Raw genomic sequence first — 16361 nt, 5'->3', positions numbered from 1 at the left:
GGAGGCTGGTTCTTGGCCAAGTGCCCTCCTTAGCCTCTTGGGGGGGGGGCTGCAAAGGGAGGGGCCTCCTGGGCACCGGGGCTGGCAGGGGAAGGTGCCCCCTTCCCAAGCAGCCACAGGGCAAGCAAGTGGCATTGGCAGGCAGGCCAGGAAGGCTCCCCTAAGGCCAAGAGAAAAGCCTTGGGTCAGGCCAAAGGGGACTCACCTCGGCCAGCAGGCAGGATCTGAGCACCAGGAGCCTCGCCCCTCATCGGGCTTCCAGAAACGGGGATTCAGAAGAGGCCTGGCTGCCCCCGTGGCGGCACAGCAGAGCCTTCCTGGCTGCCAAGCGCTGAGAGCTGGGTCTCCCTTCCTGAATTAATCTCAATCCTCTTTTAAAGGCACCCAAGTTGGTGGCCTCCAGTGGGAGGGAGTTCCACAGTGCAGCGATGCCCTGTGTGAAGGAAGGGCTTTCTTTTCCCTGTCCTGAATCTCTCCTGGAAGTTTGCACATGGGCAGAAGGCCAGCTGACTGGCAGGAGGCCGGACGGTGCTCAGGGTCAGATCACAGCCTGCACGGAGGCCTCTTGCAAGGGACGTGGCCGGTCCAGAACACAGCGGGTCTCCACTCCCAAGTCAGGATGTGTCCCTCAGCCCCTGCCCAGCTTGCCTTGCCTTTAGCAGAGGAGCACCAAGCCCTGAGCAGGCAGCTGCCAAGGGGGAGAAAGTGGGGGGGGGAGGGTTTTGACGCCACCCAGGCTGCAGCAGCTGTCAGCCAGGACCATCTTTGTGCCCGAAACCTCATGGGTGACTGGAGGAGCCCCAGGGCCAGAGGGATGGATCTACCAGGCAGAGTTTATCCAGTCACTCGGGGTCCCACACCAAAGGGGTGCAGAGAAGAGCGGGCACAGCAGAGACTCTGGCTATTCTGGAAGAGGGAGTGCTGGACCGAGCCGGACCCTGGCACTTTACAAAAACAAGGAGGGGGCATCCTTAGCCGAAGGAGCGGGCCCCTCCCCACCCTGCCCCACTCGCCTTCTCTGCTGGGGCAGGACAGGCCCCCTGGCTCTCCCAGGCCCACCCTCTGCCCCCTTCGGCATTTCACACGCCTCAGGAGATGTTCCAAGAAGCCTGCGAGGTAGGCCAGCGCTGCAGCTGAGAGAGAAGGGCTCAGGCACAGAGTCAGAGCAACAGCCCACCAGGCTGAGTATTGCAAGCACTGACTGGCAGCATCAGCTCGCCATGTTTTTCTCCTGGGGACGGAAGTTGCGCCTTCTGCATGCCGGGCAGATGCTCCGAGCAGAGTGAGTTCCCGAGGAAGGGGAGATGCGAACAGAAGGTATTTTGACCCCCGAGCAGTGACACTGTGCCAGCTACTTCGTGCCAGGGGCCCACAAGTGTGAGGGTGAACCCGGGAGCCTCGCCAGCCCTCAGGACAGAGGAGCTCCCTGCCAGCCAAAGGGTCCACCGAGGGGCAGCCTTCCTTCTGCCAACCATCGGGCACCAACCCGCCACCTGTTCCAAGCCTGCCTTCCTGTCTCCTCAACCTTCTGGCCCCCTCAAAATCCTTGCCCAGCTCACCCGGGCCTCATGCATGCCGCCGCCTCCTCTCTGCCCCAGGGCACCCCAGCCTCCACACCTGGGGCTAGAGGGCAGTGCCCACATGGTCACTCTCATAGAGGGGGTGCTGCTTTTCCAAGTGTGCCCCAGCTGCCAGCCCTGCCCCTTGGCACCGTCCCCTCCCACCTCACCCAGGCTGTCAACAGAGAGCTGGACCCTCCCACTCGCACACTGACAGAGGAGAACAGGCACGGGGTGGGGGCGCCCAGAAGGGACACCCTCTCCCCACCCCAAAGAACAAAGCACCCCGTGCCAGGGCGCCATGCCAGGCCCCATGACAACAACACGCCTCCCAGCTGTCATGACAGGGCCTGGCCCAGACCACGGGCATGCGTGCCAACTGCCCGAGCAGGCCGGGGAGGGGGGGCACGAGTGGCACAGCGCCCCCTCCCCAGCCTGGGGACCCCAAGGGCTTGACAGGGCTGGCTCTGAAGGTGCTGCCCCCCCACCAGGAGGACACCCCGCCCCCGCCCGCCCAGCACGGGGCTGTCAGATTTCCCCCGGCCCCCGCCAGCCTCCCGCGCGGCCCGCCGCCGCCGCTCACCTTGAAGACCTCGGAGAAGAAGCCGGCGCCGATCTTCTCGCAGTAGAAGTCGTCGATGCGCGCCAGCGTGGAGACGGCGCTGCGCAGGGCCCGGTAGGAGGAGGGCCGCAGCCGCCCCCCGCCCGCCCAGCCCCCGCCGCCCCCGCCCGCCGCCGCCGCCGCCCCCTCGCCGCCCTCGCCGCCCGCCTCGTCCAGCCGCAGCGAGAGCGCCGGACGCCGCGCCCCCGACGCCGCCTTCTCGCGCTCCATCGCCGGGGCGGCCCGCAGCACCCCCGGACCCCTTCACATGGCGGGCGGCGGCGGCGGCGGGGGGAGCGGGGCGGGCCGGACGGGAGGAGCAGCGGGCCGGAGGGCGCGGGCGGGCGGGCGGGCGGGCAGCGAGGGCGGCGGCGGCGTCGGGGCTCCGGGCGCGGCGATCGCGGCTGCTCTGCGGCGGCCCCGGAGCGAGCGGAGGCACCGGCGGAGGCGGAGCCGCGGCGGCGCGGGCGGGGCCACCCTTAACTCGTCGCCTGCCGCCGCGCGGGCACGAGCCGCGCAGCCCCGACGGACCGGCCGCCCTGCAGCGCCCCGGACGGACGCGCCCCGCAGCGGCGCATCGCTCTCCCAGTCGCCCCTCCGCCTTCCCCTCGTCTGACCCCCCGAAGACCGACGGGGCCCCGCTTCCCACCGGCAGCGGAGGAAGCGCAATCCCGCAAAAAGAAAGACGGGGGCCAGAAGGAGCTGCCCCCACGACGGCTGCGAGGGGAGGGAGGCGACGCCGCGTCCGCCTCTCGGTCTCTCTCCGGGGTAGACTGCGCCGGGACAGGGAGGCTCCTCTGCGCCCTCGCGGCGCATAGCAGGAGGCATCGAGACCAGCGCCTCCTGCGCCTTCCCCGCCTCAGGGCCCGCGGGAACGATCCCAGCCCAGCCCCCCTCCTCCTCCCCCAGGCATTTTGAACATTGCAACCTCCTTCTAGTTTTATTGCTGTATACCTGTTCGATATGATGCAGCGGTATGCACATATATTTTAAGGAATAAATGCACAATTCCTGCACTGCGGGGGGTTGGACTAGATGACCCTCAGGGTCCCTTCCCACGATTCTAGTCTCTGATTCTAAGTCAATCAATGTGCTGCTGAGAGCCATGGCGGCGGGTGGGGTGGAGGAAGGCGAAGGAAGGAACCTTCTGAAGAATCCCTGTGCCTGAGATGCAGCGAGGCAGAGGGGTCAACTACCGGGGGCTGTGGCGGCTTCGGCCCCCACAATAAAATATTTGAGGGCGCCGGGCCCCCACAAAGTGGATGTGCATTCCCATTCACACGGTGTGTGCGCACATCAATGTCACGTGGTCAATTATGCAGGGTGGGGCTTACCTGAGCCCCCACAATATATAAGTCATGGGCCCCACCTGCTAGCCTGCTCCCTAAAATTGCATTTCAGTTCAACAATTATTTTCATAAAATACATATTTTGTTATGTGCAAATGGCTTGAGATACCCATTAGGCCCATAAATTGCCATATAGCATATATTCAACACCAAAAAACAGTGACAATTTGTTGTAGACAAAGGACAGCTGGACATAGAAAGGGCCCCATTCCCTTCAGGAGCTGAGGGCCTCATGAAGCCTCAATCTGGCCCTGATGGGAAGCTGCCTTAGCAGAATCAGACCATTGGTCTACTTGCGCAGTGATGTCTACCCTGGCTGGCAGCAATGCCTCTCTGGGATTCGAGACAGCAGCCTCTCACAGCCCCACATGGAGATGCTGCACCTGGGACATTCTGCACCCAAAGCAGGTGCTCTACCTCTCAGCTGTGGCCCTTCCCCAAACTTCGACAGCTCACAGGTTGTCCAATCTAAATCCAATTTAAAATAGGTGTCTCTCTTCCGGCCTGGACAATACATTCCTAGAAAGGCCACGCAGTACAGAAGCCATGTGGAGGCCCCTGCCCCCTTTGCTGCAGCCTCTCCCTTGGCAATGCCAGCCCCCCGTCCCCCCCACCCTGAGGCTCCTTCCAAGCCAAGGCCTGCCAGTTCCACCCCATTAAGCCACAAGCGTGGGACAGGGCTGCCTGCGGGAGATTTACGGCTGCCCTTCACCCGCTGCTGACACTCAGCCATTTCGCCTGACAGAGGCAATTGTCCTCACCGCCCAAGAGAAAGGTCTTCTCAGGCGCCGTAAAATGGCTTCAGTCTGGGCTTGGGGATGGGTGCTCTGTACTCAGCGAGGAGCGCTCTGCCCACGTCCCAGCCAGAGGCCTCATGTGTTTCGTTCTCGGGTGCAAACCACACACAACGTCAGACACGGGGTTCAGGAGGCTGTTTCACCTGGCTCTAACTCCAACCCTGTGGTACAAAGACAACATGGCAAAGTTTTTAGCTGCTGCACACAATTGGCAAGGCTGCCTACTTGGAAAGGGTAAAGGTAAAGGGACCCCTGACCATTAGGCCCAGTCATGGCCGACTCTGGGGTTGTGGCGCTCATATCGCTTTACTGGCCGAGGGAGCCGGCGTATAGCTTCTGGGTCATGTGGCCAGCATGACTACGCCACTTCTGGCGAACCAGAGCAGCGCACAGAAATGCCATTTACCTTCCCACCGGAGTGGTACCTATTTATCTACTTGTACTTTAATGTGCTTTCAAACTGCTAGGTTGGCAGGAGCAGGGACCGAGCGACGGGAGTTCACCCCGTCATGGGGATTCGAACCGCCAACCTTCTTATCGGCAAGCCCTAGGCTCTGTGTTTTAACCCACAGCACTACCCGCGTCCCGCCTACTTGGAAAAGGGTGTTCAAATTCTCTCTGGAAAGTGGGCACACTGGAGTCCAGCAGTTGCATTTTGGGGGGGGGAAGCAACTGCTCACCAAGGTAAAGAGGCTATAGAAACTCCCCACAACGGAGGTTTGGAGCCTTTGCTCCCCATTTCTCATCTGTGTGTCCACCCCTCCCCTCCCCAGGCTGAGTTTTGTCCCCCAAGGTGCCAGTTCCTCACTGTGATCCTTTTGGCAAGGTGAGCTCTGCACCTGTTAGCCCAGAAGAGTACCTGGGCACTTGATCTCACAGGGGAACAATGACTCCTGTGCTCCGTGGTGCCCATTTCAAGGGCTGATTTTATCATCTTGTGTTTCGTAATCACAACAAAAGCTTTTAAGAAACAACTCTGGGATCAGTCCTGGCACCATTTCCCTGTTCTGGCCTGGAGGGTGTGATGAGACTCCCATTGTGAGCAGCGGGTGATGTGAGCCGTATCTGGGACTCCCAGGGCAGAGAGCTCCATCTCTACACCACCCACCCAGACCCTCCAAGGGTCCCTGTTTTCCAGGGATGTCCCTGATTTAGAGAAGCCGTCCCGGTTTCTGATTTGATCCCAGAATGTCCCACTTTCCCTTAGGATGTCCCTATTTTCACTGGAGAAATGTTGGAGGGGATGGAGTTCTCTGACCCCCGAGCCATCTGAAGGCAATCCTGTATAGGGACTCTAAAAAATGTATAAATAGGTTTTTCTATATGTTGGAAGCTGCCCGGAGTGGCTGGGGCAACCCAGTCAGATGGGTGGGGTTTAAAGAGTAAAATCATCATTATGGGATGGGACATCCCTATTTCCACAGGAGAGATGTTGGAGGGCATGTGCATGGCAGCTTCCCTTGCGCCTCAGCACCACTTCCCAAAAGGCTGCCTCTCCTCGCCCTCTGCCCCAGCCCCCTGCAGACAGACTCCTCCAGGCTCTCCAGCCTTCCTTCTCCACCAAGGCAGCCTCCATGACCTTTCTGGGCCTGGAAAGATCAGAGGCGTCATGCGCAGCTGGGCCCATGCGCTGACTCAGCAAGCCTGGGGTCCTGGCTGCAGCGCAGGGGTGGGGGTGGGTTAATGGATGGATGGTCAGTTTAATCTTCGCCCTGCTAGTGCTTCTTCCAGCCACGGTTCCTTTAGACCCAAGAAGGGTCTGGGCACAGAATCTCTCCCCTGACATTTTCATCTCCTTAGCAGGCAAAGGAGGGGGGCAAGGGGGGGGGGCGCTGGGCTTAGCAGCACCGAGCAGGTGGCATCATCCTGAGCACAGCCCAGACGCCAGGAAGAGGCAGGAAGAGGCAGGAGAAATGGTGATGACGATGGTGGGGGTGATTTATTAAATTTGTACACCTCTCTCTCCTTCAGATCTCAGTGTGGTTCACGACATACAATTGCAAAATAAAAAAACACAACACGAGATTGCAGGTCACACTTCTGAGAAGATAGAAGGAGGCCCATCTTTTACAACTGTACCATTCCAGGATCATGAGGGGCATTTTGCAATGAATGCAAGGCGGCGGCTGCTTCTTGCCTTCTTCTTCTTCTTCTTCTCCTCCTCCTCCTCCTCCTCCTCCTCCAACCTGGGTTCAAGACCCCCTCCCAACAGCCCAGGCTGGTGCCCATTATACCTCTGGGCACCCCTTGCCTGTTTCAGACACACAGGAGCAGCCGGTCAAGAGGGGCCCTGGCTATAGGGCAGCAGGAGGACTTTGGAGTCCTTGACATAAGGACCAAGCTTTCTATGTGCACACATCAAAAAACAACCCATATATATATATATACAGTTATATATAGTGGAGAGCAAACTGGCTGGGGTTGCCTCCTCCTCCTCCTTCTCCAGGGGGTCATGACTTTGGCTAGCCAGGTGGGGCCTGGCATTTCCCCTTGGCCCCACTTGGGCAGTGCAGTGTAGTGGCTGGAGTATTTGGACTAGGGCCTGGGAGAGACCAGGGTTCAAATCCCCCCTCTCGGCCATGAAGCCCCCCCATGGGGGTGGCCTTAGGTGCCAGTCGCTGCTTCTCTGCTTCACCCACCTCCCAGCCTTGTTGTGGGGGATGAAATGGAGTGGGGGGGGGACCATGTATTGAGCTCCTTGGAGGAAAAGATGGGAGGCAGGGGCCATAAATGAATAACTTAGAAAAGTGGAGCCCCCTGCCTTTGGGATGACAACAATCTAAAAGTATCCTAGTTAGCCAATCAAAAACATTATTTGCCTGAGGTCACAACATTATGATGCAAGATTGGGAAAGGTTATGGAAATTGACCTAAAATTTACAGATTGTTCTTTGATGAGGGAGAATTATATGAAGATTATGTATAGATGGTATATGACACCAGTACAGCTAGGGAAAATGTACAAAACTAGCTCAAATATATGTTGGAAGTGCAAGGAAAAGGAGGGGACTTTTTATCATATGTGGTGGGATTGTAATGCAATTAAATAAATTTGGGAAATGATATACAACGAATTGAAGAAAATGTTCCATCTAACATTTGTCAAAAAACCTGAAGCATTTTTGTTAGGGAAAGACCTGCCAGGGCCCGGTTTGTGGAGGCTCCCTGGCTCCGCATTGTCCTTGCCGTGCCCACCTCCCACTCCAGGAAGGCCCCAGGGCAGCAGACAAGCCCCATGGGAAGCCCAGGAAGCGGGAAGGCCAGCCAGGGTCGGTCCTCTCCCCTTCCCAGCACCAGGAAGGATGAGGGCCAGAAGAGCCCTGCCTGGACCAGACCAGAATATCAATAAATATATCTGTATTAGGATAAGAAGCTTAGACACATCTGTATATTAAGGGATGAGATTTCTTTCTCTTCTTCGCTTTCACTCCCTCCATCTTTTTCTCCATGAAATTCTTCTAATAAAATTGATTAATTAGGCTGACTGTGTGTATCTTAAACCTTTTGTGAAACCCCTCCAGGCCTGTTTGAGGTCCCTCCCCCTCGGGTGCATTCGGGTGGAGGGGGACCCACGGAGGGAGAGCAGAAACTGCCGGTAGTGGGGGGGGGGGCTGGACTCCCCACAAATGATCCCTGGGTGCCTTGGTCCCAGCACAGGTGCAGAGCAGCACCCAGAGCCCGACTGAGGCTGCCCTTGCAGAGTCCCCTGCAAGACTGAAGTGTGCAATGGGAACCGTGCAATGCCTCTGGCTCCTGTTATTAATTAACTTGGACCATTTATAACCGGCTCTTCATCAGGACAGATCTCAGGATGGGGTACAGAACACAAATGAGGTCAAAGGGCCCGAGCTCAGTGACGCAGCACCTGTCTCTCAGGCAGAAGGTCCCAGCTTCAGTCTCCAGCTCCGGCTGTGTTATCAGAATTCTAAAGTCTCAAATATATAAATTAAATGTTCATAAATGTACGAGGCAAACACATACATAAGTATATGAACCACGTGTCTGAAATAGTACAGAAGAACCCTGAAGCCATTTTGACTCTCCCAGTGACCTCAAATATTTCTCTGCAGTAAGGGAGGAAAATGGGGAAAGCCTTCCTATTGTGTTTTTGCTTACAAATCCTATCTTAAGGGTGTATTTGTGTGTGAATAGGGTGAGCCTCTGACCTGGATCCAATGCGCCATCTGGTCTGGCCTTCTGGCCCCTGTGAGAACAGGATCCTGGACTCAGTGAGCCATTGGCTTCATCCACAGGCTCTTCTGAGGCCCTCCAATTCAAAAAAAAAAAAGGTAAAGGACCCCTGGACGGCGAAGTCCAGTCAAAGGCGACTCTGTGGCTGCGGCGCTCATCTTGCTTTTCAGGCCAAAGGAGCCAGCGTTTGTCCATAGAAAGCTTTCCACGTCATGTGGCCACCAGGACTAAACCACTTCTGGCACTAGGTGGTACATGACACCAGTTAAGCTTCAAAAAATCTACCATTTGCCCGATAATAAATGTTGGAAATGTAAAGAGACTGAAGGTACATTCTTTCACCTTTGGTGGACATGCCCAAGGATTAAGGCATTCTGGGAGATGATTTATAATGAAATGAAAAAGGTATTTAAATATACCTTCCTTAAGAAACCAGAGGCCTTTCTCCTGGGCATGGTCGGCCAATTGGTGACAAAGAAGGATAGAACTTTCTTTATGTATGCAACAACAGCAGCAAGAATGCTCATCGCGAAATATTGGAAGACACAAGATTTACCCACCAGGGAAGAATGGCAGATGAAGGTGATGGACTATATGGAACTGGCAGAAATGACTGGCAGAATCCGAGACCAGGGAGAAGAGTCGGTGGAAGAAGACTGGAAAAAGTTTAAAGAATATTTACAGAAATACTGTAAAATTAATGAATGTTAGAAAGATGTTGGAATGAAATTATATGGCTTTAGTAGAAATGTTATAAGGAATTAAGTATAAATAGATTATTAGAGCATTAAAGGGAAAAATAAGGTTAGAATGTGTTAAGATAATTATGGGATAGAAAACAGAGGAAGATGGAAAGGAATTGCTGAAACAATTAATAGAAGTGGAATACAAAAAGGGAGGTGTGAGGAGGTCGTGGAAATTAGTGAAAGAAAGATAAGATATTGAAATTGGACTGTGTTTTAAATGGTTTTTGTTGTGTTTTGTTAGTTGTATGTTAATGTTTTGCAGTTTTTCTTCTTTTTCTCTTGTTTCTTTTTTGTATTGTATTGTATTATTGTATGTTTTTTCATTTGTAGTTTTATGTAACGTTGTATTCAATTTGTTGGAAAACTAATAAATATTGTTATAAAAAAAATAAAAAATAAACCACTTCTGGCACAACGGGACACTGTGACAGAAACCAGAGCACACGGAAATGTCGTTTACCTTCCCGCTGCAGTGGTACCTATTTATCTACTTGCACTGGCATGCTTTCGAACTGCTAGGTTGGCAGGAGCTGGGACAGAGCAACTGAAGCTCACCCCGTCGTGGGGATTCAAACCGCCGACCTTCTGATTGGCAAGCCCAAGAAGCTCAGTGGTTTAGAGCACAGCGCCACCCGCAGCACCACAGCTAATCCCTTTGCCATCGTTGCAGGCCTGGGGTAAAGATCTTTCCTTTCTTGAAACTCCTAGGTGGTCCTGGTGTGACTCCCACAGGGCTGAGGGCCAAGGATGCTGCCAAGCAGCCAGCCAGCCACTTGCGCCCCCATCTCCCTGCAGAGCATCTGGGGCTGCGTCTGTTGCAATATTTCCTTCCTTCTTCAATCTGCTTCCTTCTCAGCCCAGATATTTTTGGCCACTTCCCTCTTCCTACCACCGAGGAGGAGCCTGGCATATTGTCCTATATTTATATGTTTCAAGGCTGGCATTTCTGAAGCAGGGTCTTCAACCTCAAGGAATGGAAGCTATTCTGCAGAGTTTGCCCACCAGCTTCCTTTTGACTCCGGCCCTGGGCTCTGCCTCTCCCTTCCTCAGGGCAGCCCAGGCAGGAGAGCTCTGCCACGGCTCCCAAGGGCTCCTGGCAGCCTGGCTCTGCTCTGCCTCCACAGTCAGAGGCAGCTATGCTTCTGAATCCCAGTTGCTGGAAAGCTGCTCATGGGCTCGACTCCTGCTTGCAGGTTTCCCATAGGGGGCATCTGGCTGGCCACTGTGGAAACAGGAGGCTGGACTAGATGGGCGACTGGCCGGATCCAGCAAACTCTCCTTATGTTCTTGCAGCTGCTGCGCCACCAGAGCTTGCAGGAGGGCGGTCTCGTTGGTTGGAGAGTTGCAACAGGGTCTTCCCTTGCAGCAAGAGCTTACCCTTCAAGAAACGCAATTCTACCCATTTGGGCATAAACCACTGAGCCTCTTGAGCTTGTTCACAAATCCCTGCGACGGGGTGAGCTCCCGTTGCTCGGTCCCTGCTCCTGCCAACCTAGCAGTTCGAAAGCACGTCAAAGTGCAAGTAGATAAATAGGTACCGCTCTGGCGGGAAGATAAATGGCATTTCCGTGCGCTGCTCTGGTTCGCCAGAAGTGGCTTAATCCTGCTGGCCACATGACCCGGAAGCTGTCTGCGGACAAACGGCGGCTCCCTCGGCCTGAAAAGTGAGATGATTGCCGCAACCCCAGAGTCGTCCGCAATTGGACCTAATGGTCAGGGGTCCCTTTACCTTTACCTTTAAGAAATGATGGCTTTGAAATTTCTAAATCAAAGCTAGAAACCAATTTGTTAGAAAATAACATCAAAATCTTATTAAAAATGTATGATTTACTTTTAGAATGGCATACAAAAGATGCAGAAATTAAGGAAGTTATGACTAAATGGGCAATAGATGTTGGACATAATATGCTGCATGGACAAGGTTATGGCATGTGGGGATGAAGTTTACTGCATGCATGGCAGTGAAAGAAAATTTAATGAAAATGATGTATAGATGGTATCTGACCCCAACTAAATTAGTAAAAATGTATAGAATGAGAGATACGAGTTGTTGTCTTCAGCCCCTCTTATTTCTCTGAGTCCCCGTCATAGGATAGGGCAGGGTACAAAACAAACAATCAGAAAACACACTTGGCCATGAAGTTCACTGGGTGAGACCTTAGGTGAGGCAGTCAGTCAGCCTGGCCTCCCTCACAGGGCTGTTGTGAGATAAAAAAGGAAGAGATCAGGGTGGTGGGCTGCCTGTCCCTGCCTCTCAGCCTGGCCTCCCTCGCAGGGGGGGAAGCACCATGCAATGAACAGGAGAGGGAAGAAAGGCTCTTTGTGACTCCATCCCTTGGCTGTTTCCATGCCAACCAGGGATGCCCCCCCCTCCCCCGAGTGAGCTTCTCCAGATGGGGCTTGGTGCTGCTGGAGCTGCCACGCTGCGCAGGGCCTTCTCTTCCTCCATCCTCTTCCTCCGCCCTCCCGCATCAGCCCCTGACCACCTGCGCCTGCACACCTGTACCAGCAGCCAAACGGGAGGGACAGGACCAGGTGAATGTCTGCAAGAGAAGAAGACCCTGTTGCAACCCGTAGCTCAGAATCTGCACTGCGGTGGCTTTTGGGAAACGCAGTTCTCCCTTTCATACAGTTCCTATCGGTGGCCGGTCTGCAGGGGGAATGGAGAGCAGGCACTACGACTCCCAGAAGGCAATGGGAGAGCTGGCTCCTCCTCCTTTCTCCTCCCCCTGCCCGTTCCGAGCCCTCCCCATTGGCCGGCTCCTCCAACTATGCAGTCACCAAACGCCTGCTTCTTGGGAGAAAAGCAATGCCAAACCTAGACAGCATCTTCAAAAGCAGAGACATCACCTTGCCAACAAAGGTCCGTATAGTGAAAGCTATGGTTTTCCCAGTAGTGATGTATGGAAGTGAGAGCTGGACCATAAAGAAGGCTGATCGCCGAAGAATTGATGCTTTTGAATTCTGGTGCTGGAGGAGACTCTGGAGAGTCCCATGGACTGCAAGAAGATCAGATGTATCCATTCTGAAGGAAATCAGCCCTGAGCGCTCACTGGAAGGACAGATCGTGAAGCTGAGGCTCCAAGACTTTGGCCACCTCATGAGAAGAGAAGCCTCCCTGGAAAAGACCCTGATGGTGGGAAAGATGGAGGGCACAAGTAGAAGGGGACGACAGAGGACGAGATGGTGGGACAGTGTTCTCAAGCTACCAGCATGAGGGAGGCAGTGGGAGACAGGAGGGCCTGGCGTGCTCTGGTCCAGGGGGTCGCGAAGAGTAGGACACCACTAAACAACTCAACATCAACACGAGGGACTGGAGAGCAGGAACAGATAGGTAGCCGTGTTGGTCTGCCATAGTCAAAATAAAAAAATTCCTTCCTGTAGCACCTTAAAGACCAACTAAGTTAGTTCTTGGTATAAGCTTTCGTGTGCATGCACACTTCTTCAGATACACTGAAACAGAAGTTGCCAGATCCTTCTATATAGTGAGAAGGTGGGGAGGGGTGTTACTCAGAAGGGTGGTGGGAATGGGAGATAGGCAGATAGCTGAGAGAGCCTCTTGACGACTCTTAACGACTGTAATAGGTCTTACAGGAAAAGGCAAGGGGTGAGAAGGTGAAAAATGGCTTAGTCATGTATAATGAGATAAGAATCCAATGTCTCTGTTCAGACCAGGTCTCTGCATTGTTTTAAGTTTGGTAATGAGTTGCAATTCAGCAGCTTCTCTTTCCAGTCTATTTCTGAAATTCCTTTGTAGTAAAACAGCTACTTTGAGATCTTGTATAGAATGTCCTGGGAGATTGAAGTGTTCTCCTACTGGTTTCTCTGTTTTGTGATTCTTGATGTCAGATTTATGTCCGTTTATTCTTTGGCGTAAGGTTTGGCCTGTTTGTCCAATATAGAGAGCTGAAGGACACTGTTGGCATTTGATGGCATACACAATGTTAGACGATGAGCAGTTAAATAGTCCCGAGATGGTATGTGTGATGTTGTTGGGGCCAGTAATGGTGTTGTCCGAGTGTATGTGGCAGCAAAGTTGGCATCTGGGTTTATTGCAGGCTCTGGTGCCAGTGTCCGTGTTAAGTCTGGTTGTAGTATTATTGTGGGTTAGGAGTTGTTTAAGATTGGGTGGCTGTCTGTAGGCAATGAAAGGTCTTCCTCCCAGAGCTTGAGAAAGAGAACTGTCATTGTCCAGGAGAGGTTGTAGATCTCTGATGATGCGTTGAACTGTTTTAACTTGGGAGCTGTATGTGATGACTAGAGGTGTTCTGATATTTTCTTTTTTGGGTCTGTCTTGCAGCAAGTTCTCTCTGGGTATCAGTCTGGCTCTGTTGATCTGTTGTCTAACTTCATCTGCTGGGTATTTTAGTTCTGAGGTTTGCTGTAGATCTCTTAGGTGAGAGTCTCTGTCTGTAGAATTGGAACAGATGCGGCTGTAACGTAGTGCCTGGCTATATACAATGGACTGTTTGGTATGTTTGGGATGGTAGCTAGAGGCATGTAGATATGTTTGTCGGTCAGTTGGTTTGCGGTATAAGGTGGTGTCTATGCGCCCATCCTGTATTTTTATAGTAGTGTCCAAAAAATGTATTTCTTGCATAGATTGATTCATTGTAAGGTTGATTGTGGGGTGAAAATCATTGAATTTCTGGTGAAAGGTGTCCAGGGTCTGTTGACCATGTGTCCAGATGATAAAAATATCGTCAATGTATCGCAGGTACACTGGAGAGCAGGAACTACGACTATCAGAAGGCAATGAGAGAGCCGGCTCCTCCTCCTCCTCCCCCCGCCCGTCCCAAGCCCTCCCCATTGGCCGGCTCCTCTGACTCGGTATCTGGGCGAAGCCCGGGCCCCGTCAGCCAATGGGAGCCGAGAGTCGGTCGCGGGGGCGTGGCTGGGCCAAGAGCCGTTGGGCTTCAAGATGGCGGACGGGGCGCCTCTTTCCCTCAGGCAGGAGGGGCTGGCGGGGCAGAGGCCGGCGGGTTCCTGAGCATGGGCAGAGAGCCGCCTCCCTCCGTTCCCCAGGAGCCAGCCCCCCCCCCCGCCAGCCTGCCCCTCTCTCGCCCCTCGCCCTCCTCGGCAGGCTTGTGGTGAGGGCTCGACGTGGCGGCTCCCCTTCCCTCCTGATTCCAGGTGGTGCTTGTGGTTCCCTTTGGGGGAAGTCGGGGGAAGCTGGGTGTCTGCCGGCCGGGGAAGAAGGGGCGGCGGGGGGGAGACGCATCTTGCCCGGCCCTGGAGGCAGTGGAAGACAGAAGGCCTGGCCTGCTCTGGTCCAGGGGGTCATAGAGTCGGACACGACCAAACCACAAGAACAGCTTGATATTGTGCACAAGCTTGTGTAAATCTACTCTGGTGCAAAAGGCATTATAACGCAGCTTGGGCACGAAGCCCAGTCCTAGCTGGAAGACCTGCTCTTCCTCCAATGTTGAGGTGCGGGATGAGTTGTTGACTAGTAATATCTTTTCCTTTGCCAGGGATGTCTGCCCCTCAAAAATCCCGTTTATCATTTCCGAATCCCTGTTTCTGGGGTAAAGGACCTAGAGTGGAATATCGTTCATCTGCGTCCGACTATGATGTGATGCTCAAGTCACTAGCAGACCTGGTTACATTAAAAAAATTGGGATAGAGTCCGGCTGGTTACTTATCCAGACCTCAGGGTGAGTTCTGTTTGCTGAGTTGCTCTTCTGGCGGCCTTATGTCCAAAGGGGACCCAAATAAAAAACAAAATGAACCGGACTCCTTGGCAGGTTTCAAATAAACATTCACAAACTTCTTATTGGTAATATACAGATAGATAAATTAAGGATCATTACAACTTTATAATATGCAGAGAATAACATGTGCTGAAAAACCAGAGAGAGGAGCTGGGGGGGTTTCTTTTTGGGGGGGGGGAGAAGGGAGGATGATGTATTTTTAATAAATGGTTATGTTGAAATTCCTAATAATTTTTTTTTAAAAAACACACAAAGGGGCTCCAGATGAGCTAACCAACCAGTGGGTCATTTCCTCTTGCAGGAGGGCTTTCTTCTTAAAGGAGATGAAGAAAAGTTCATCAAAAGCATTTCCAGCAACTGTGAAGGCCAAGGAGAAGCAGCTTGAAGGTCTTCCCAATACTGGTACAGCCGTCACCATCCTACAGCAGCCCAGACAGAGACTCAGGGGCAGATGGCTGCCTTCCCTAGTCCAGCACCAGCAGCCAACCAGCAGCCAGCTAGACACAAAGCAGCAATTCTCCGCGGCCAAAAAGATCGGCCCGGAGGATTCCAGTCCAAATTTTTTATCTTAAAAAAACGTTAAAGTACTCCCGCTCACGGTGGCCACATTGGAGAGTTTCCGATTCATGCAGTGCCAAGCACTCAGGGCCTCCGCATTCGGTCAGAGAGACAGTTAACGGACAATTTGCCAGTCAAAGCTCGCCCTCCCTCACCCGGGGGGGGGGGGTGTCACAAGGATAATTACTCTCATATTATCTTTAATTAACTGCACAGTCAGAGTCCGCTTTCATGGGTCCGCTGCACGCCATGGCAGTCCGTGCTGGAAGTCGCAAATATGTTTTAAGTGCGTTATGCAAATGTGACACTAAATGGCAATGGTGAGCTTATGGCAAATTCAATATATTCTTTAAAAAGCTTCTTTTAAAAAGCATTTTCACAGCATTTTTATGTGTCTAGATTCCCCCACTCACACAGGGTCAACAGAACTGTGGCCCATCCAAAGACCATAAGGCCTTTTTTGCCTAAATCAAGCCCTCATGTGGTAAAAACAAAGAAGTACAAAATATGATCCTCAGATGAAGGGTATCATAGAAATTTGATAAATTTACTTTAATAAATATAATATTGCCTTGACCTGCTTGGCTGAAAAATCTCACACGGCTTTTGGATTCAGCAAAACCCAGTGGAGGCCGCAGGGAAACTGGGAAGCCACACCTGCACACACCTGGCCCATTGTCCCAGGCCAGGTGAGCAAGAGGTCTCCTTTCTACTGACATAATTCCCCCCTGGTGCTGCCATAAATAATGTTCATCTTGATTGCCACAATTCTTCCTAATAATGATAAATTCATCCTACTCCATATTTCTGGATTCCTTTTTATTCCATTCCAGATTTTTTCATAAT

General features: G+C 53.2%; 1 protein-coding gene and 1 long non-coding RNA gene across 3 annotated transcripts in view; one reads left to right on the top strand and one right to left on the bottom strand.

Annotated features, from left to right (window-relative positions):
* Positions 1-2406, bottom strand: part of TESK1 (testis associated actin remodelling kinase 1) — a 32550-nt gene extending 30144 nt beyond the window's left edge. Inside the window, exon 1 of the mRNA XM_081212890.1 lies at positions 2143-2406. Within this exon, the coding sequence (XP_081069016.1) occupies positions 2143-2391 (249 nt within the window). The 5' untranslated portion in view covers positions 2392-2406. The remainder of the gene's footprint in view (positions 1-2142) is intronic.
* Positions 2407-11998: 9592 nt separating this feature from the next.
* Positions 11999-16018, top strand: LOC308597379. 2 transcript variants are annotated; one of them, XR_014012901.1, is made up of 3 exons: positions 11999-12106; positions 14718-14900; positions 15259-16018. It is a non-coding gene; the product is annotated as an uncharacterized lncRNA (long non-coding RNA). The 2 variants fall into 2 exon arrangements; XR_014012902.1 differs by lacking the exon at positions 11999-12106 and adding an exon at positions 14559-14581.
* Positions 16019-16361: the final 343 nt, after the last annotated feature.

The sequence above is a fragment of the Podarcis bocagei genome (assembly GCF_964188305.1).
Source record: "Podarcis bocagei genome assembly, chromosome: 11".
Lineage (NCBI taxonomy): Eukaryota > Metazoa > Chordata > Lepidosauria > Squamata > Lacertidae > Podarcis > Podarcis bocagei.
This window is presented reverse-complemented; position numbering and strand designations above follow the sequence as displayed.